This window comes from Cimex lectularius, unplaced genomic scaffold (assembly GCF_000648675.2).
Source record: "Cimex lectularius strain Harlan isolate CLEC.00 unplaced genomic scaffold, Clec_2.1 scaffold212, whole genome shotgun sequence".
Classification (NCBI taxonomy): domain Eukaryota; kingdom Metazoa; phylum Arthropoda; class Insecta; order Hemiptera; family Cimicidae; genus Cimex; species Cimex lectularius.
The window spans coordinates 609,773-628,422 of record NW_019392965.1 but is presented as its reverse complement, the minus strand read 5'-3'; the positions used below and the strand labels follow the sequence as shown (position 1 = coordinate 628,422).

The 18,650-nt window shown below is 36.7% G+C and overlaps 1 protein-coding gene across 2 annotated transcripts in view; it reads right to left on the bottom strand.

The window, feature by feature from the left end:
- Nucleotides 1-18,650, bottom strand: part of LOC106664739 (protein slit) — a 456,738-nt gene that overhangs the window by 36,404 nt on the left and 401,684 nt on the right. For both annotated transcript variants that reach the window (XM_014390718.2, XM_014390719.2), the window contains exon 4: nucleotides 5,478-5,549. In XM_014390718.2, the coding sequence (XP_014246204.1) occupies nucleotides 5,478-5,549 (72 nt within the window). The remainder of the gene's footprint in view (nucleotides 1-5,477; nucleotides 5,550-18,650) is intronic.

The following is an 18,650-nucleotide window of genomic DNA, read 5'->3' as shown; positions in this document are numbered from 1 at the left end:
ATTATATCAAAAAATGGTATTCCGGTGTTTTGATCAATTTTCTACCAAACCATTAAAATTATTTTTTTTTACATAAAAACTAATAAATTTTTGATCTCGGTTAATTTGGTTTATATTAAAATAATAATGTTATAATTAATATAACGGCAATAATACATGTAGTTTGAATAAAAATATGAGTGTCCGGTTCTTTTGTCTTCGACTGTACTCGATGCTACCCGACGAAAATCTGGACACTGAGGATCGCAGAGCGTAGAGTAGGATTGCGTTGCATGGCGTTGCATCGGGTGTGTTCCCGGCTTAAGGATTTTGACCAGAACCAAAATGTTCAGGTTTTGGCTTTTCCTCACCCAGGAACATGGGAGAAATATTTATTATTTGATCTCTGTCTTCTCAGGAACCATCATACTGTCAAAAACCCCAGGGCTACTCAATCAACAAGATCTTTATCGTCCATAATCATTTAAAAAATTCAAAATGCAAATCAAATAAAAAAGAAGAATTTATTTTTATATTTCATTTTACATAATTTTGAATTTTAATTGTAATTAATTAAATTAAACTTTAAAGAACCGGTTACTTTGACGGAAAACATGGTTAATTTTAAATTAAAAAAAAGGTAAATTTGCAATTAAAAAAGCTTAATTTGAAATGAAAAAAGGTTGATTAAGAAGGATTAATTTGCCGGAAGAAAACTATGTCATGGGAATGACACCATTAGCAACATACACAAGTAGAAAGACAGAAAATCCGAGAAGTCGTGATAAAATTTTATTTGCACGTGTAGAAAGTATGTTGATGGTGAAATTTTGATTAACGGACTTTTAAATTTCGAAATTAGAGACAAGAAAGGGCCATAACCATCCGTCAAAATTATTATGAGTTTGATTCTAATCGAATCACTTCCGTCCTCCGGTCACAATTTTGGAAATGTCTTTGATTTTTTATTATAAAGAAGGTTTCGATTCGTCCTCTGAATGAGCTAATTGCCCAACGTGAAGCAGACCGAGTGAGATTATCATATATATGGGATAACATCTATCCCAACCTTCTACAAAAGTCATTTTTTCTCTCATTTCCACATTCATAGACTCATCCGGGTATATTGCACGAGTCGATAGTTGCTCACATTTTCAGACCCTTATTTTATGTGCGAAGAAAGAATTTGTCAGTTTCAACAATGTAAGTCTAAAATCTAAACATGTCTGGACAGAAAACATTTGCTCCCACTTTTCTAAGGAATCAATGTCTGTTATACTGAATCACCTGATAGACAACGCGCACAATTATATGAAATGTATATCCATGCTGATGATTGCTGCAGCTTTTTGGTACATTTTTTGGTAACTTTTGTTAGTTCTCTGGTTTGGTTCAAGTCAATACTTTTAAGAAGAAGGTACTGCTATTATTCTTTACACATGGTCATTTTGGTATCCTAGGTTATCCAAGGTTGCTTTGTATTAGAATATAATATGGCAGTTTTTCCTCCTGATTCCATAATCGATAATGGGGTCATTATCAAATAGATCCTTTTTGTAAAGGATTTTCTCATATGTCAGAGGCACCTATACACCATCACTACCCACTTGCTTAGCTTTAGCAGTTAGGAAAAACGGAATTTACATAAACTTTGTCCTGTATTCTCAGTACCCTTCGTGTTACTTTTGAGAGGCCTCCTATGGTTAAATTCTATTGTTGACTTTTCATACGTGTGAACAACTTTGAGGGTATTCCGACCCTGTCATACGCTCTCCTCGCATAAAACAGATTTAATTAACAGTCGAGATTTTATTGTTTTTAAACGTTTTATACCACAACTTTTCCTCGTCCGACGGTGATTTATTTGACAGTTTCCACACAACTTCACGCTTTGAAACACATGACAGTTGAAATCCCCCACAAGTTGAACATTTTTATTTCAGTACTTCTCCTTTGAACATTAACTTTGACTTGTAGGAGTATTTAGAACGTGAAAGCCAGAATTTAAGAAATTAATCATGACTAGCGAGAGGAAAATTCACAAAGCATATTTACATATGAAAAGGTGAGAAGAAAGTGACCGAGATTTTTTGAGTGTACAATTCAGTTTGTTGAGTTTAACCACATAGGTCTAATAAATTAATTTATCCAAATTTAGAATTGGAACTTACGCAACAAAACGACACTATGCCATAACAATCTAATAAATTAATATTCGATAATTTGTTTCAATATTCTATAGAGTCGAGGTGAAAAGATATATCGACCTGTCACTTCATTCTATCATGCAAATCATTGTGTTATGTCATAACTACATATTAAAAATTGGTTAGATGAAAGAGACCCCAGCTTATCCAATATAACGACTCGCTGAACATCAACGTGTTACAAGTACTCAACATAGATCGATTTTCTTTTACCATCAACGCTATCGACAGTGACAGATAGAGCTAAGAAGAGAGTTTATCGTAGTCGGCATACAGTACATAAATGTTAAAAGATCATGGATGATGACTGAGTCAGTAAGGAAAAAAGATAGTTGCACTGACAAAAAATACAAAGCGCCCCGATTGGTCGCTGTAATTTTTCGAAATATTTATATTTAATTGAAGACCAAGGGGTTTTAAACTATAATAACGACGTCATCGGCATACATCCGCAACTGACTTTCATATTGTTAGCTCGGTCCCCGCTTTCCATAGCCTTAGGTAGATCGTCCAAAAAGATGGAGATAAGAAATGAGCTTAATACACACCCCTGTCTAGCGGTTATTCCACCATTGATAACTTATTTACCTTAATGAACATTATCAAGCTGGGATTTTTAAAAAGAGGTCAAAAGTTATATTGCCTATTTGTGGATTTTAAAGCCGCCTTTGACAGAGTTGACCGGAGAGCCCTCTACTTCAAACTTTGTATTTTAGGTGCCTCTACCAAATTTATAAATATTTTAAAATCGTTGTATTCCAACTATCAGCGGTGCATGGGAGCAATGGAGTTTCGGAGTTTTTTCGGGTAGATTCAGGTGTCAGGCAGGGTTGTTTGCTAAGTCCTCTCTTGTTCTCTCTCTTTCTAGATGACCTTCCCCTCTGTACTTGATGGTGCAGTTCGCATTGGTGACGTGTCAGTCAGTATACTAATGTACAGACGATGTGGTTTTCCTGTATACAAATCCTGTAACGCTCTAAAAAAATATTGACAAACTGGTGGCTTATTGTGACCTATGGAATCTTTCTGTTAATTTAAATAAAACCAAATGTTTAGTTTTTCGTTCGGACGGTCGGCTTGCATCCAATTAAAAGTGGTTTTTTAATGGGAAACCAATAGAGACAGTATCTCAGTATTTGGGTGTGTTCTTAACTCCGATATTATCAATGAACACGCATCTTCTTGATAGGGTCTCCGTAGCTAAACGTGCTATTAATAGAGTTTGGCCTGTTTTCCTTTCCCAGGAACTAGTGCCTCTTCCATTTAAGTTCGGTCTCTTTAAGTCTGTTTGTCTTTCCGTAGTCTGTTATGGAGCTCAGGGTTGGGGTTCGCAACGATTCGAAGTTATTGAGAAGTTCCAGCGTTTTTTTATTAAAAAATTATTTGGTATTCCATCGGTAGCTCCAAACCATATGGTTTATCTCGAAACGGAGGTCGATCTACTTAAAGTGTTCACATTGAAGTTACACTTTGATTACTGCCTAAGGATGTTGAGGTTACCTCCTCATAGATTGCCAAGAATCTCTGCCTTGGAAATAATAAAAGCCAAAACTTTCTGGTTTAGGAATTGGATTGATCTGGCTCAGAGATATGATTGTGAATTGACTGTGGAAGACATGTCATTATGGAGTGGCCAGTTGGCCACCTTATTGAGTAAAATGAAATCTTCACCATGAGGAGCTTCAGAAAAAAGCTGTAGTCCCGTCTCGTTTTACATTATATCCGGAACTTGATCATTGTGCTGGCATATGCAGCCTGATTGCGGACCGGTCGTGTGGTCCATCGCTTAGAGAGCTCCGCTGGCTATTTAAATTGAGATGCGAGTTGCTATTTTTAAATTACACTCCATGGATGGAAAAAGTAGTTGAATTGTGCCCTCTATGTAATTCCAGAGCGGAGGAAAACACATTTCATTTTGTCGCCGAAAGTTCGATTCTGGCAGAGATTCGCGACCTGCACGTTGGCCTGGCGAGGCTGACCAGACCCGCACTCATAGCAATGTTAAATGATGGCCGTCTGTGTCGTCCTCTCATCAGATTTGCTCGGCATGCTTGGACTTACAGATTTGAGCTAGTCCAACACTTTAATTATTAATGTTTTACAATATCTCTTTATTTTGTTAGCTTTTATTATTACTATTTCTTCGATTTTCTTCTCTAGTATTGCTTTATTTTTATTGTTTTTGATTTATTCATTTATTTTGTTTTTTTAATTTTGTTTAATTTAATCGCAGTATTTTATAGTATGTTCATAGATTAATTTAATTTAATTATTTCATGTATTTTTATTATTATTATTATTCTGTGTTTGCTCATATCAACTCCGGCTGACGGACTGTTGTCCATGCCGTAAAGTATTTTGTAACATATTTTGAGTTTGTTGTATTCCATGTAAATAAATACTATTATTTATTTATTCATTCATTCATTCATTCACACCCCTGTCTAACTCCAGAATCAACTTGAAAAAACTTTACTTCTTACTCATTTAATTAATCTTTAAGTAAGGTATTGGTTATCACTCCCGGAGATAAAATGTTCCAAAATCTTGGGGTTCGTGAACAAGTCCAAGAGGTTTATGCAGGACACATGAACCGACCAAGTCCCGGACCCTTTAGGGATGGGGTACGAGTCTACCCAGGCATTTAACCACTCGGGTCTTGGTCGNGTTTTTGGTTGAGATAAAATAGTCAGTGTCACGAACGGGATTCGAACCCACGACCTTCGGCTAGATACGCCGCTGCTCTACCACTTGAGCTATCGTGACCTCGATCCGCTCGGACACCAACTTCCCATCCCAACCTCACTTTTGAATTTTCCCTTCTTACTTTACTTCTAACTACATGCTCTGCTAGGGACATTAACCGATTTATTGAGAACGATTAATAAATTATAAATATTGATTGGTTTTTGTGAACTTTTTCCCATCAACATCGACAAAAATGTTTTTCAGGAGGTATGGTACACAAATGGAGATATGCTAAAGAGGACGCACTTTCCATCAAAAATACATTTGTACGCAAATTATTTGTTAGAAAATGTCATGCCAAATAAATTCAATTCAATTCAAATATTGATTGAAAATCTAGTATTTTATATTTAACTGTATTGGCTAATAAGATTTAAAAGGAGATAACATTAAAATTAATAATAAATCGAACGATCATTAGAATCTGCCTACTATTTATTTTGGCTGGTAATGGTCCAACCGTATTTTTAAAAAATCCAGCTCGTCGATTTATTTACTTTCAATTTTTTGGCATAAACTATTTAAAATAAATGAAAAATTTACAGGCGGATGAGAAGTGGCATGTTTCCAAAAAGTAGATCGGGAATTAGCCGGAGTCTGTTGTCGTTGAGCCTCCTGAAAAAAAGGATAAACAATGATTAGAATCGTCATAATCATCATAAAAGCAGTGTTTCAAAGTAGGAAGTCTGCTAAAAGTCCGATATATTATTTATCGATTTTGGCTTGTGTAGTCGGTATCAGAATTTTTACTGTCACATTTGGTGACTAGTGGGGTGTTAAGGGTGATTAAACGCAAAACAAATGGTGCGGGGTGCTACAGATAAGCTCAGGCCTAAGCTACTTCTAAGTATGTGATCTTATATCGTACGTGGAAATATAAAGTCGCAAAGGCGGCGTAATCCACCTGGAGCAAAGCCCATTCTCAAAGCAGAACCCCATTATTTCCAAGGCTTTTCTGATCCGATTTTCAAATGGTTCAAGTTTTAATAGATTTTTCTCGGACTTATTTGGAAAAAATAGTTACCTTGGTAGGTAATTGAGTCAGATTGCGTAAATTGACAGGCGAGCAACAGGAAAAAGTAAATATTTAAATTACATAACAAATTTTAATATATTCACTTGGAAAGATCAATAAATCATAACCTTTAAAAATTTCTAATCGATATTTACGTTGTTATTAAATAATTGATTGCGTAATTGTATTATGTACTAGTGATTTGAATAGTCAATCGAGCTGAAATGTTTTTTTTCCTGCCTCGCGCACTCTGAATCTAAACTGGCTCCTTAATCAAAATAAAAGTTGCTTTTAATAAAACGAAAGCAAAGTTATGCAAATGCGTGTGAATGTATGTATATATATATATATATATATATATATATATATATATATGTTTTGTGTCTATTCTGTAGTTGACCTTCCAACCTAGGAGAGGCTAGTATTTTAGATCAACTTAATTTACGTAGATGGAGTGTAAAACAAAATACTAGAAACAGAAGGAAAAGCCGCAGAGGGACTCATATGTTTACCGGCCCATAATCCTCCCATATTAAATAATATTCAAGTGAAAAGATTTTAGACAAAAAACTTATGTTGTCACCACAGGGAGTTTCCGTGGAACTCACTCATATATTTATCCGTCGTCGGTTTTCGACGAGTCTTCACGGACGGAAGACCGGCGATGGTCGCACCAGTATTACAGAGTTACACGGCCGGATTGTATGAGATTTAGCACGTTTTGGTGTAAATCGTGACGATGTTGATGATGACCAGGTAGCTGGGATTTGTGCTAAGCACTGCAGCCTTCAGTCCTATTGTACTTTTCCTAGCTCGAGCTTTCTCCTATGAAGTATTAAGTCATTGACTGTCGTCTTGTTACTCTAGGATATGCCGCGAATTCGAAGACAATATGGCAGTTTATGCCTTCTTATGGCATAACCTTGAAATAGCGTTATCGTTATATGTACAAATATTGTGAAGATTTCCTCAGATGCCAGTGACTTCTGCCTGTCTATCACTGACCATGTCTAACTGTAGCAATGTGTTTGCCAAGTGTTTTTTATTCACCAGTTTACTATGTCTGGCATCTCTATAGTTCGCCCACTTCTTTTGTGTTTTCCAATTCTGAGATGGATGTGTTTGATCTTTTTATCTCATGTATAGGTTCTGGGCCTATATCCTTCACCACCTTCACCAGAGTCATACCAGTCAGGAGAGTTAACGTCCAACTATCCGCTGTGTGTAGCAGATGAGAGGCTAAACCACTATACAATACATTTTTCATACTATACAATTAAACTACAGTTAAAAATTATTATTTAGAGATCGTGAGATGCGGTCTGGTGTGACATAGGTTTTAGAAAAACATTTTCTTTATCGTGTCAATATTTCGATCATTACTGAGATCATCTTTAAGGCTCAAAGTGTTTGTTTTTCTGTGTCATTATTGTGTGTCGTGTTGGGAGTGCCCACATCAACGCACAGAAAACAAACACTTTGAGCCCAGAAGATGATCTCAATAAAGATCGAAACGTTGGCACGATAAAGAAAATGTTTTCTAAAAACTACGCCACACCAGACCCAGAAATAACCATTAACTATCGGTCACTAAACACCACAAAGTTCTACAATTAAAAAGTTATGGGCACTCCCGCGAACCTATGGCCGCTAGCGCAGCAAATAACTGAGATCGACCCAATTTTTCTGTCATACAGGAGGGCTTTACGTCCAATTAATCCTTAAGTGTCGCAGACGAAGGGTCAAACCACTTTACAAAATATTTTTCATACTATTCTCAATTAAAAAGCCATGGGCTGTGCTGGGATTCGAATCCAGAACCGCTAGCGTGCCGAATACGAGTCGGACGCCCTAACCACTCAGCCACCGCTCCAACGTCGTGGCAATTAGCCCTGGCCCTGCCACACCGAAATTCGAAAAACCCGCCGAAGTTTATGCATGGAATTATGAGTAAGGTAAATTTGGCGAGCCTGGGTGGTGAGCTGATTCATTTCACAGAGTGGTTTTCTTATTTCTACGGTTGCAATGATCTTTGTGTTACCTTGGACTTTTCCATGTATAACAGACAGACTTGGAATCCCCACACGATCTAACGAAGAAAACTGAAAAAAGTTAGTTATTTTCATCGTCATTATTCATTATATCTATAGTAGGTTTATTCACTGGCTGAGTTCTCCTCGCATGTTTTCCATGCTAATTGTTTTGTTATTACAGCATTTTTACTATGGCAGTTGTTTTACAGATGTAAAATAGACCGCATGATTGGTGAAAATTAAAAACACGTTCTCTTGGTTGTTATCAGGGATGTGGTAAAAAAAAATTAATTTTAAATCTTCGCCTAGCTTTCGGAACTTCGGAAACGGAAACTTTCGGAAGACACTAGTCATCGTTGTTTTTATTTTTATTTACACGCTTTTTACTGTCTCTAATATTTTTATTCATTAGTCTAGTCATTAGTTGAAAAAGTGAAGAAGAAAGTGAAAAGATTTGCAGTGTTAACATGAAAATAAAGGAATTTAAGTTTATATACTTTTGAGCAAAAATCAAGCCCTGAAGAAGGTACAATAAAGTTCGGAAAGGCGAAGATTTAAAATTAAAAATATCTTTCTTTGACCACATCCCGGATAGCGACCAAGAGAACATTATCTGCATAAGTTGGTCGATAAATCTACAAAATATATTTAAAAAAAATGGTTTTCAATATTTCTAGATATAAATGACGCTTAACCGACTAAAAGAATCTTGTTCCCTGAGCGGAGCGTGTCCAATTAAGCTGCTCGTAAACGAAGATTAACACTTTAATTGCCCTTGTTTTCGGTAAAAGGGTGTTATTATCCGAGTAGATTGTTTTCCTTTTGTTTGGTCAAATGGTTAGTTTTCATTTACTCGATTTCAATAGCTTTCGGATCGTTGAAAATTACCAAAACACCGTTTTTTTTAGATTAACGTGCCTGGCGTGAAGGATGAGAATGCTCGATACAATTTCTTTAATTTATCGGATGGACGGAGGGTTCTTGAGTCGAGATGCAGTGTATGAGAATCATTTATAGTTTACAAGGCCAACTGAACCTTTCGGAAAACGAGATACAGTGAAATTTTGATATTTTGTAGTGAAGTGTTGGTCCCTTGAAAAAATCACGTTAAATCGTACATAACCAATGCATTTCAGTTCCATCGAGGTCTTTTGCCTTCGAAGTCGATAAAACGACTTATAATTCGTATTTTAGCATTGAAATCCCAATTAACCGTTTAAGTATTGACTTAGATCAATGAGAAGTTTTGCAATATGGATAAAAAGTTAGTGGAAAATCTCGGAAGTTTAGATTGGTGTCAAATAGATCAGTGTTGCCAATACACGAGAAGAAACAAAACATCCTGCTAACCTGAAACAAAATTGTTAAAGTTGGCATTGCTCTGAAGCAACTTTGAGCAAGAAAGGGTTAACCGGATATGACAATTTTTATATTTGGCCAATATAACAATCCGTACAAGTTGCAATGGTGGGGTGAGGTGCCATGTTGGAGATAGAAGATGCCAAGATGGAGACTTTAGATCTGGGCCAAAAAATCAGTGTTGCCAAAGGAAGAAAAACATTGCACCCACTGTAAACGCATGGGATTAGCTAAGCTTTTGACAATTTGCTATGTTTGGTGTGGCCCTGAGGCAACATTTGGGCAAGAAAGGGTTGAATCATAAACCGGATATGACAATTTTTATATTTGGCCATTAAAACAATCCGTACAAGTTGCAATGGTGGGGTGAGGTGCCATGTTGGAGATAGAAGATGCCAAGATGGAGATTTTAGATCTGCGCCAAAAAATCAGTGTTGCCAAAGGAAGAAAAACATTGCACCCACTGTAAACGCAGGGATTAGCTAAGCTTTTGACAATTTGCTATGTTTAGTGTGGCCCTGAGGCAACATTTGGGCAAGAAAGGGTTAAACGTATGAACGAAGGGTAGGGGTTGTTTCTTTCTAAGCGTCGACCGAGCTCCATGTCACAGAGACCACAAGGGTCTATTGTGATCAATGGTGGGTGTTTCCAGGATTTTATTTGTATCCCCCGATGCAACTGAATCGAGTATAATTAACATTGCCGACAATGCATGGAAAAAGATAACGGCCACTACAAAACCATGGCTTCAGAATTTGTAATTTCCGAATCTAAGCCCTCATCGGATGGCATCTGCAGTCAGAAATCGAAGAATAAAATGTTTTCAGTCATTAATTTTGAGGATGTTGTTGCAGTTACTGGAATGCTAAACGAATAAAATTTTTACTGAAACAGACGACGTGTATGGTGAAAAAGACGAAGAACCAGAAGAAGATGTTCCATGTATCAGTCCTAAAGAGGTTAAGAAATTGATCAATGGAGCACGTCATTTTTTAAGGGAATCAAACTTGGATTCTGTTTGTTCTGGGCAATTCACACTATTGAATAATGTGTATAAATTACATATACACATATAACAAAACAAAAACTTTCCTAACAAACAATTCACTAAAAAATTGAAACTTTCGGTATTTCATTATTTACTCTTGATATACTATAATCTTGATTTAGTGCACATTTCGATGTATCGTACATATCCTTCATTCCCTTGATAATACGATATAACGGGGTTTAACTGAATCAAGTCTGTGAAAAAGAGGTAGGAAAATTTTATAAGCGTAAACAAAAGACAGCCACTAAAGCTACAATGAAATTTAATCCTGGTATAGAAAATCATGATATTAAATACAATCTGTACATGATTTTGAGTAGTTTCCCATTTTTATGTCTTCTTGCCATTTATTACAAAGGCTGACAACTTAATGTAAAACTTACCTAGTGAGCTCGTTAGTTAATTGGAAATTCAAAAGTATGGGGTGATGAAGTGTAATGAAATTTAAAGTGGCTGGGATTTAATAAAGTTATGTGCCGATAAGGAAATAAAAAGAGTGTGGACAGTAATTATTCCGCGGTCAAGGTAACAGATTATGTACGGAATTGCAGGGCCGGTAACGGTTACTCTGCATGCATAGTACTCACTTTGGATAGCAACGCACCTACGGCCAAAGACGATAGTTGTATAACTTTTATCGGGCTGTTAATATTTTATTCTCAGTTTTATCTCCTTCAGTCACCCAAGACTTTATTTCTTGGCTTCCGCCGGCCCCCTTATTTCTTACATCGACCCCTCTCACTTTCATCTGTGACGATTCCCTCGGGGCTAAATATACAAAGAGTATTGCTTACTGTGGGGAATCGTGTGTTTTGTATACAGATATAAAAGAACATTTGCCCAAATTGTATTGGCTGCTTATAGAGGATATTACGGGAGATGGGAAGATATTGCTGTTACTTCAAAAGATATTGCGCGAAGACGAAAGGAAGAATAATCTATTTTAGGCCAAGGCAGAAAAAGTACAGAATTACATTAAAATACATTTTTCCTCAATATTGAAGATGTTCAAATGCAGAAGAGGGTCTGATAAAAAAAAACACGCGAGGATAGGTCTCAAAAAGAGAAAGATCAGATAGAGCACTGAAGATGGTCTCATGCAGACTCCCTGACATAAAAACCATCAAGGATGGACTAAAATAATGAAAGTATTACAAAGGAGACTTCAAAAATGACTCTTTGGTATATAATTGAACATATGAAAAAACAACAAGCAACTAAAAATTAAATTAAATGTTCTTAATAAATAAAAGCTTGAATACATGGTTTCCTGACATTTTTACTACTCCCAAGAGTTCATCCCTCTTCACTTGGTTATCCTACAAGTCAGACTAAAAAGTCTATTGTCTAAAGTCCTATTTTCGATTGGATCCGAGTTATTTCATTTTTTAGGCCATTTCAATTATTCACAACTTTTTCGAATAAAGCCACCGTTTCTCATAAAATATTAAACCTACTGTAAATTTTATTGGATCAATTGAAATGGCATTAAAAATTCCAAAGATTCATTTTTTATTGCACTCTTAAGAAACCAAGCGAAGCGGGAGGAACTCTTGAGAGCAGTAAACTCTGTCAAGAAACGATGTATTCAGGCTTTTATTATTCAAGAAATTTTTTTTTAGAATCTTGTTTAACTATGAACTACGGGGCCCCGAAATATCGTTCTAAGTCCAAGCTTTGCATCCTGTAAGTGTGTTCCCGGCTTTACTAGTGACTAGTGAGACTCCTTACGAGTACCTAGAGAAGAACCTGTTGTTCGGTTGTGTCTGCATGTGCTTCCTTTACCAAAGGCAGTCTCCTCTGGGGGGTGATAAGAAATTCGACTTTAAACGAAACCGCGGCCGGAGCGCATTCGGAGGTTTCGACGCTAGCGGAGCGCCTACACCCAGGGAGATAGAGCTGTCTTCTCTATCTAAGGAGTGCGTGGGAGACCGGCTGACGCAAAGCCAACCGTGCGCGGACGTGAGTCGCTCCTAACTTGAGAAACTAAACGTGTGATAAGGCCTGACTGCTAGGTGCGCACGTTGTGAACCTGAAAGTTATAAGACATTGCGCAATGGGACAAATACATGTTCATGCCGCCCAGTTGCGTAAGGTGGGCAGGGACACAGAAATTGTTTTGCCTTGCTGCTCGTCTATTGGAACCCAACTACGACGGCCGTTCAACAGCCGAACTATTTGACCAAACGGACCACCGGCAATATAGCCGAACGCCGTCGTCCACTGTAGCCGATTTTCGTCAGTTCACGACACAGCCCAAATGGATGTAGAAGATTTGTTGCTGCTCGAAAATTCTTAGTTTACATACAAATGGAATGAAAGAAATAAACAAAAATATTGGAAGTTCCATTTCTAAAGGGAAATTTTCCATTTCTAAAGCTATCCTTGACCACAGCTTACGCTGGACATCTCTCCGAAGATAGAGATCCAGATGTCCCAAGAGCCTGCTCCTCAACCGCACTTATCAATTTTTCGCAATCCATCGAAATGAAAACGAAACGAAAAGGTAAGCAAAAAGCAAAGAACGGCGTTAAACAATGGTGAGCGTTTGATGTCACGTGGTTGACAGTTGAAGTCGAAGTAACCATTCGGCCGAATAGGACTGGAAAATCCAACTTTATTTGGATCGAAAAGTGCTTCAGCCGTACACGGCCTAACACGACCGAACGAATTGGTTCTAATGGACGCGTGCTCATTCGTTTCTTCGCTTTTGGATCATCCGGCCCTATTCGGCCGTGCAACGGCCGAGGCAAGTTCGGCCGAAAACGGCTCCAGTGGACGGCCTACCTAAGTGTTGGGTTCGAACATCCTGGTCCGCCTATCCAAGCTTGTTTTGTCTGTCAGACGTGTTTCTGCATGAGACCATCTACAGTGTTGTGTTCAATCATCCTAGTTTTGACACTTATCCTCGCGTGTTTTTTTTTTATCAGACCAGCTTCTGCATTTGTACATCGTCGGTGTTGAGCAATTTAATGTAATCCTGTACTTTTTTCTGCCTTGACTTATAATACATTATTACGTTTAAACGATTTTAAAGGATTCTGGAGTCTACTTTAATGCATATTTTTCTCATTGCTAAATATGATTTATATACATTTATATTGTCTAATATCGTGTTCATTTTTCATGATTTTGTCAAGCAAGTCTTACCATATCTTACATTATAAAATATCCTTTAGCCTATGTTTTACACTGGGAAAATAAAATAAAGCGTAGCATATGATAAACAAGTTGGGCTAACAACCAGACGTTTACAATAAATGTTAACTTTAATAATAGTATCGCATGGGAATGGAATAAAAGAGGCCTGATTAATAGGGGGTCTTTGAAATTGACTGATAAGAGGGTGGAGGCATTTGATTCTGTTAGAAAGAACCTCAGGAACGCTTTAAAGAAACATACTGAACATCATTAAAGTGGTTCATTTTGTTATGCCTTTGAAGTCGGCAAGAGCCCATTTTTTTCTCTCTTATATATTTGTTTGTTTTTTCTTTTTCTTTTTTTGTTGTTGTTACCATTTATAACACGGAATGAAAGAAATGTTGGGGAGGTCGGCTGCTGGGGGCGCGAGGGGGTGACCCGAGCTAATTAAGATGGTAAGAGACAGCTATAATTCTGTTTCCAGACTGATATTGATGTTGGTGTGATTTAAGGCGAGCTGCATGTGGGTGGCCACATACATCACAGGTAATTAGACACTTGTGTTTACCAGCGCGGGGTAGGGACACTCCTGATTTACATCTGGATCTAAAAACCGAACCTAGGATAAACGACGACCTTGCACCCTTTTTCATAATTGGAGTATCGATCAGAAGGAAAACGGTAATTGAAACCCATTGGGGTAACTAAAGGTTTGTAATTAGACCGTCCGCCACTCATATTTTTACATTAGGTGTCAAATTGCTTGGTAATTAACTACCGGAAATAGAAAATTGAATAGAGAGAAGGGAGGGCATTTTTGTGATGATTAACTGCTAAGGAGCATTACACCGAATGGTATTTTAACAACTGGTAACTAAACGAATGCCGAGCACTTGGAAATTTTTTTCCCATTTATCTCTTGAAATTTATTCCTTTATTTTAACAGGTCTGATTCTGAACCTTAGAAACACGGACTCAGATTTCCCTCTGCCACTTTATGTTTAACAACTTCATCGGATTGCCAAATAATTTTTTGATCCTACAAAAATATATTGGCTACTTTGGCTGATCCTGTATTAATAACTACCATCATTATCAATGCATATCACAGATCAGAAATGAGCACAATGGCGGACGTCGTAAACCGAGCTGTTGATAAACAATAGCCATCTGCGCACTGTTCAACATTGGAGAAAACAATCACAACCGTTCAAACCAGAAGCTATCTCCGATATAATTAATATAGGAATGTAATAATTACAAATTTATATGTAAAACTCAGAGATAATGCCAGTTGGAAGAAACGTATGGTGGATGTTCTCAGTCAGACGCGTTTCGACTTTACTATATCGTCAGTATTAGGTCTTAACCATCAATATTATTCAAAATTGACGATGGCGAGAAAACTAAAACTCATCCGACAAACCAAAACAGTAAGAAAAGGAGGATCAAAATGATCAGAAACGACTTAAAGACACCATCACCCTTGTCCAGCTTTGACAAAACTTCCACTTTATTTTTCGAAGTACGTGTACCACCTGATTTGCTATAAATTCATTCTTTTATTATCCAGACCAGTTTTACTGCTCGTTTCTTCCATTAATGTATTTATTTTACTAATACGAATTGTTCTGTCGTACTAAGGTGATTGGGCATGACCAGAGGTTCATCTCACAACAAACCTAGTTTAGTTTCATCAGTCAATTCCGAATGGGTCTTTCAGAAATATTTCTGGATTTTCAGTGCAGAACCGCATAAGTAGAATTTTGGCCAAATGAGGTGAGAGCATATCGCAGAGTTGTTTTGGCCTGATTCAAAGTACACGTGTGTCGGAACATTCGTTAATAAATCAGACCGGTTCAACTGCTTCTTTCTGCATTATTGCAGTTATTCGGCTAATCCGAATTTTTCCCTACTCTGAACAGACCTTTGTCCCAATTAGTTCAGGCTGGCGGATTATTCTGGGTATAAAATTTCTTCCAGAGATGTAAGGTATTATATTGGTCCACAGAGCAACAGTTTTGTTCATGTTAACAATTAACAATCCCTAAATCTTCTTGGGTCAGTTATGTCATACGTGTATTACAATTGCGTAATGCTGCTATAACAATCTTTCATCAATATGGATCATGCTTTTAATCTTTTAATCTTGTCTCACATGTTGGCTTTTGAGTTAATTTGATCATGCTGATGGACACAGGCCATATTTGTTTAGAGGTGTTTAAGATTGATGAATGTTTGCTACATCCGTGTAAAAGTGTGCTACGTATAAACCAAAAATACTGAACAAATATAAGAATCTAAACTTTCTAAAATTTCAATACAAGCACACATTGATAGATTGGATTGATAAAGAGATTTCATTATAAAATATTGAAATTTGACGTCGCTCTATGTAGATATTATTTGCTCGTATAAACTACTATAATAATCACTGAGAAAAGCAGAAAGGATACAAGAATCGTTGAACATTTGCTCGCAGACTGATTGTCCTCGGTCAGGCATTTCTCCATCTTCAGTTGGAATTATTTAACAGTTCGACAAAATAAACGTTACAGTTTTTAAAACGATCATCAAAGAAAATTATGGCATCAAAGGGTAAGGAACGCCAGTTTTCAATTCAAATGAATTTTAATTTAAAATAATCCTTTGTTTAAAACACGCACACACACACACACACAAACAAACCTACAATGTGGTATGAAATGTAAGCATAAATTAAAGCGTAAATTAAATCCCTGCATTTGAAGAAAAATTAAATATAAATTAATTGGGTACTATAAAATTAATTTATATTTAATGATTTTTTTAATTTGAGATTTGTTAAAATAAATGGGCTCTTAAAACCCACAACTTCTCGTATTTCTGAAGTTGTATAGTTGAAACATTTTTTTTTTTGAGAAGAAACAATTGATATTCTTTTTTTGCCCTAAAAAAATTCACATTACCAATTTTCTGGAAAATTAAAATAGTTAAAAAGTGTGGAAAAAAGTGGAAAAAAATAGTTAATTTTCCGTTTCAAATTGTTCACTTTTCCTGCGATTTTTTTCAAAAATGACTAAAATGGCGATAATTTACAAAACGATTCCAGTGATTTACAGGAAAATTTACAGAAATTTAGAATCCTATAAAATTCACGTAATGACTTAAATTTGACCTCCGTAAATTTCAGCTATAAAATAGAACATTAGAAAAGGTACTGCGATTCTTGCGAGCACATTGAATAACAACTAGGAAGATTCTGAAGTGAGGTTTCCTGATAAAAAGCTATCAAGTTTGAGGTTTTTAAATTTAATTTTTTGGTTGAAAATATTGGATTTCCAAAAATTCGAGAAAGTCGAGCATGGAATCCGACCCGATTCACGGCTGACGAACTCGTCGTGCTTCCGAAATCTTAAGATACTCTGTCCCAATTTGAACAGGACATGTCTCATTTATAACAAGGGATAATAAACATTTTGTATAAAAGATTTCAGCAGAGAAAACTGAAACAAGGCTAACTTCTGTTGGCGGTTTGGAAATAAATCTTTTAATTGTTCATTGTCCGACTATAGGCTCGAATTCTACAATTTGGATAACAAGATTGATCAAACATAGAATCTCAGAAAGGGTCAACAAAGCGAAAGGAAAAATGGACGAACTTTAGATCTGGCCGACCCAGTAAATTGATTAAAGCAACCCTCGTCAACATTGGCGAATCACTGCAGTTAAACAGGGTAAAATTCAGGAGAGTAATAAAGCTATATAGAGGGCACTGGCACCTAAGAAAACAGCTACACAACATGGGTATATTCAATCTTGACTCCATTTTTTAGGTTATGCAACGAAAAGGAAACATCCACCTATTATTATCATCGAATGCGAAACAATCAGTCAATGGAGACTGTCCTCGCTAAAAGCAGCTAGTCTCCATCTATGTCCATGTGTTCATATAAGACATGGATGGAGATTGAGGTAGGAAGGAAATATAATAGTAACCGTCATCTTTCATATCATCCTCTTATAACATACAGCCATAATTTAAAAGCATTATCACATAATAACCAAAAATGTCTGTGATTGTGCCCAAATACTTTCTTGGTTGACAGGGCACCAAGGAATTTTGTATAAAGAACACGCAGACGAACCAGAGGAGACCAGTTTTAGGCCCATAAATTATAAATGACATGGATTGGTGTACACAGATTACATCCCATACCAAACCCCCAATCTGAATCACTGTCCTATCAATTAATTCTGATCCTGTCGTTTCCATTCGAAACCTTCAAGGATACATCACAGTACTGGAGTCTTGGTGTGAAAAGTTAAGAATAAAATTCTGCACACAACAAGATTAGATACCCACATAACCTTTACTCTCAGCAAAGAGAACCCTCGTCCAGTTTACCTCAATCGTATATCCCTACCAACGGAGGACAAGGAGCGGTATCTAGGACTGTACATCGAGAATCGTTTGTCGTGGAATCTCTAAAAACGAGGCCGGTGAATGAATACCAAACTCTTCAAAAGCTTAGAAAATATAAACTAACAATATCATGGGTGCCAGGGCACAAATAGATTTTTGACAATGAACAGAGACTCTCCGGGTCCAGAGCAAATTGTCTTGAGAACTCTCTTAAATACTAGCACATTGCTACAGCTATAAAGCCAAACTCAAGAAATTGATAGAACTATAGCGATCCTGGCATTTAAGAAAACACCTACACAACCCAGTTTCTAGGTTATGCAATGAGGAGGAAAAAAACTGCCAACTTAGAATGCAAAGCTACCAATGGAGACAGGTTACCAAGATGATTATGGAAAAACAGTCAATAACCTAATACTATTAAGTGAACTAAAGAACTACAATTGTACAGTGAGCCAATCAGTTGTAGTGCATGGGGAATACAAAATATCTGCTTCTAAGTATCCTCATCATCATTATGACATATCCATTCCTTTGTTTTACTCACTCAAAAACTTCTCTTTTTGTCTAATTAAAAAAAAAAAAAAAACGAAATTTTAATGGGTTTTTAGTATTATTTCATCAACACGCAAACAGGTATGTGGGCAGTCTAATATCACCGACCACTAAAACCGATTCATGCGACAATAAAAGGAACATAAGAATGGTTTAT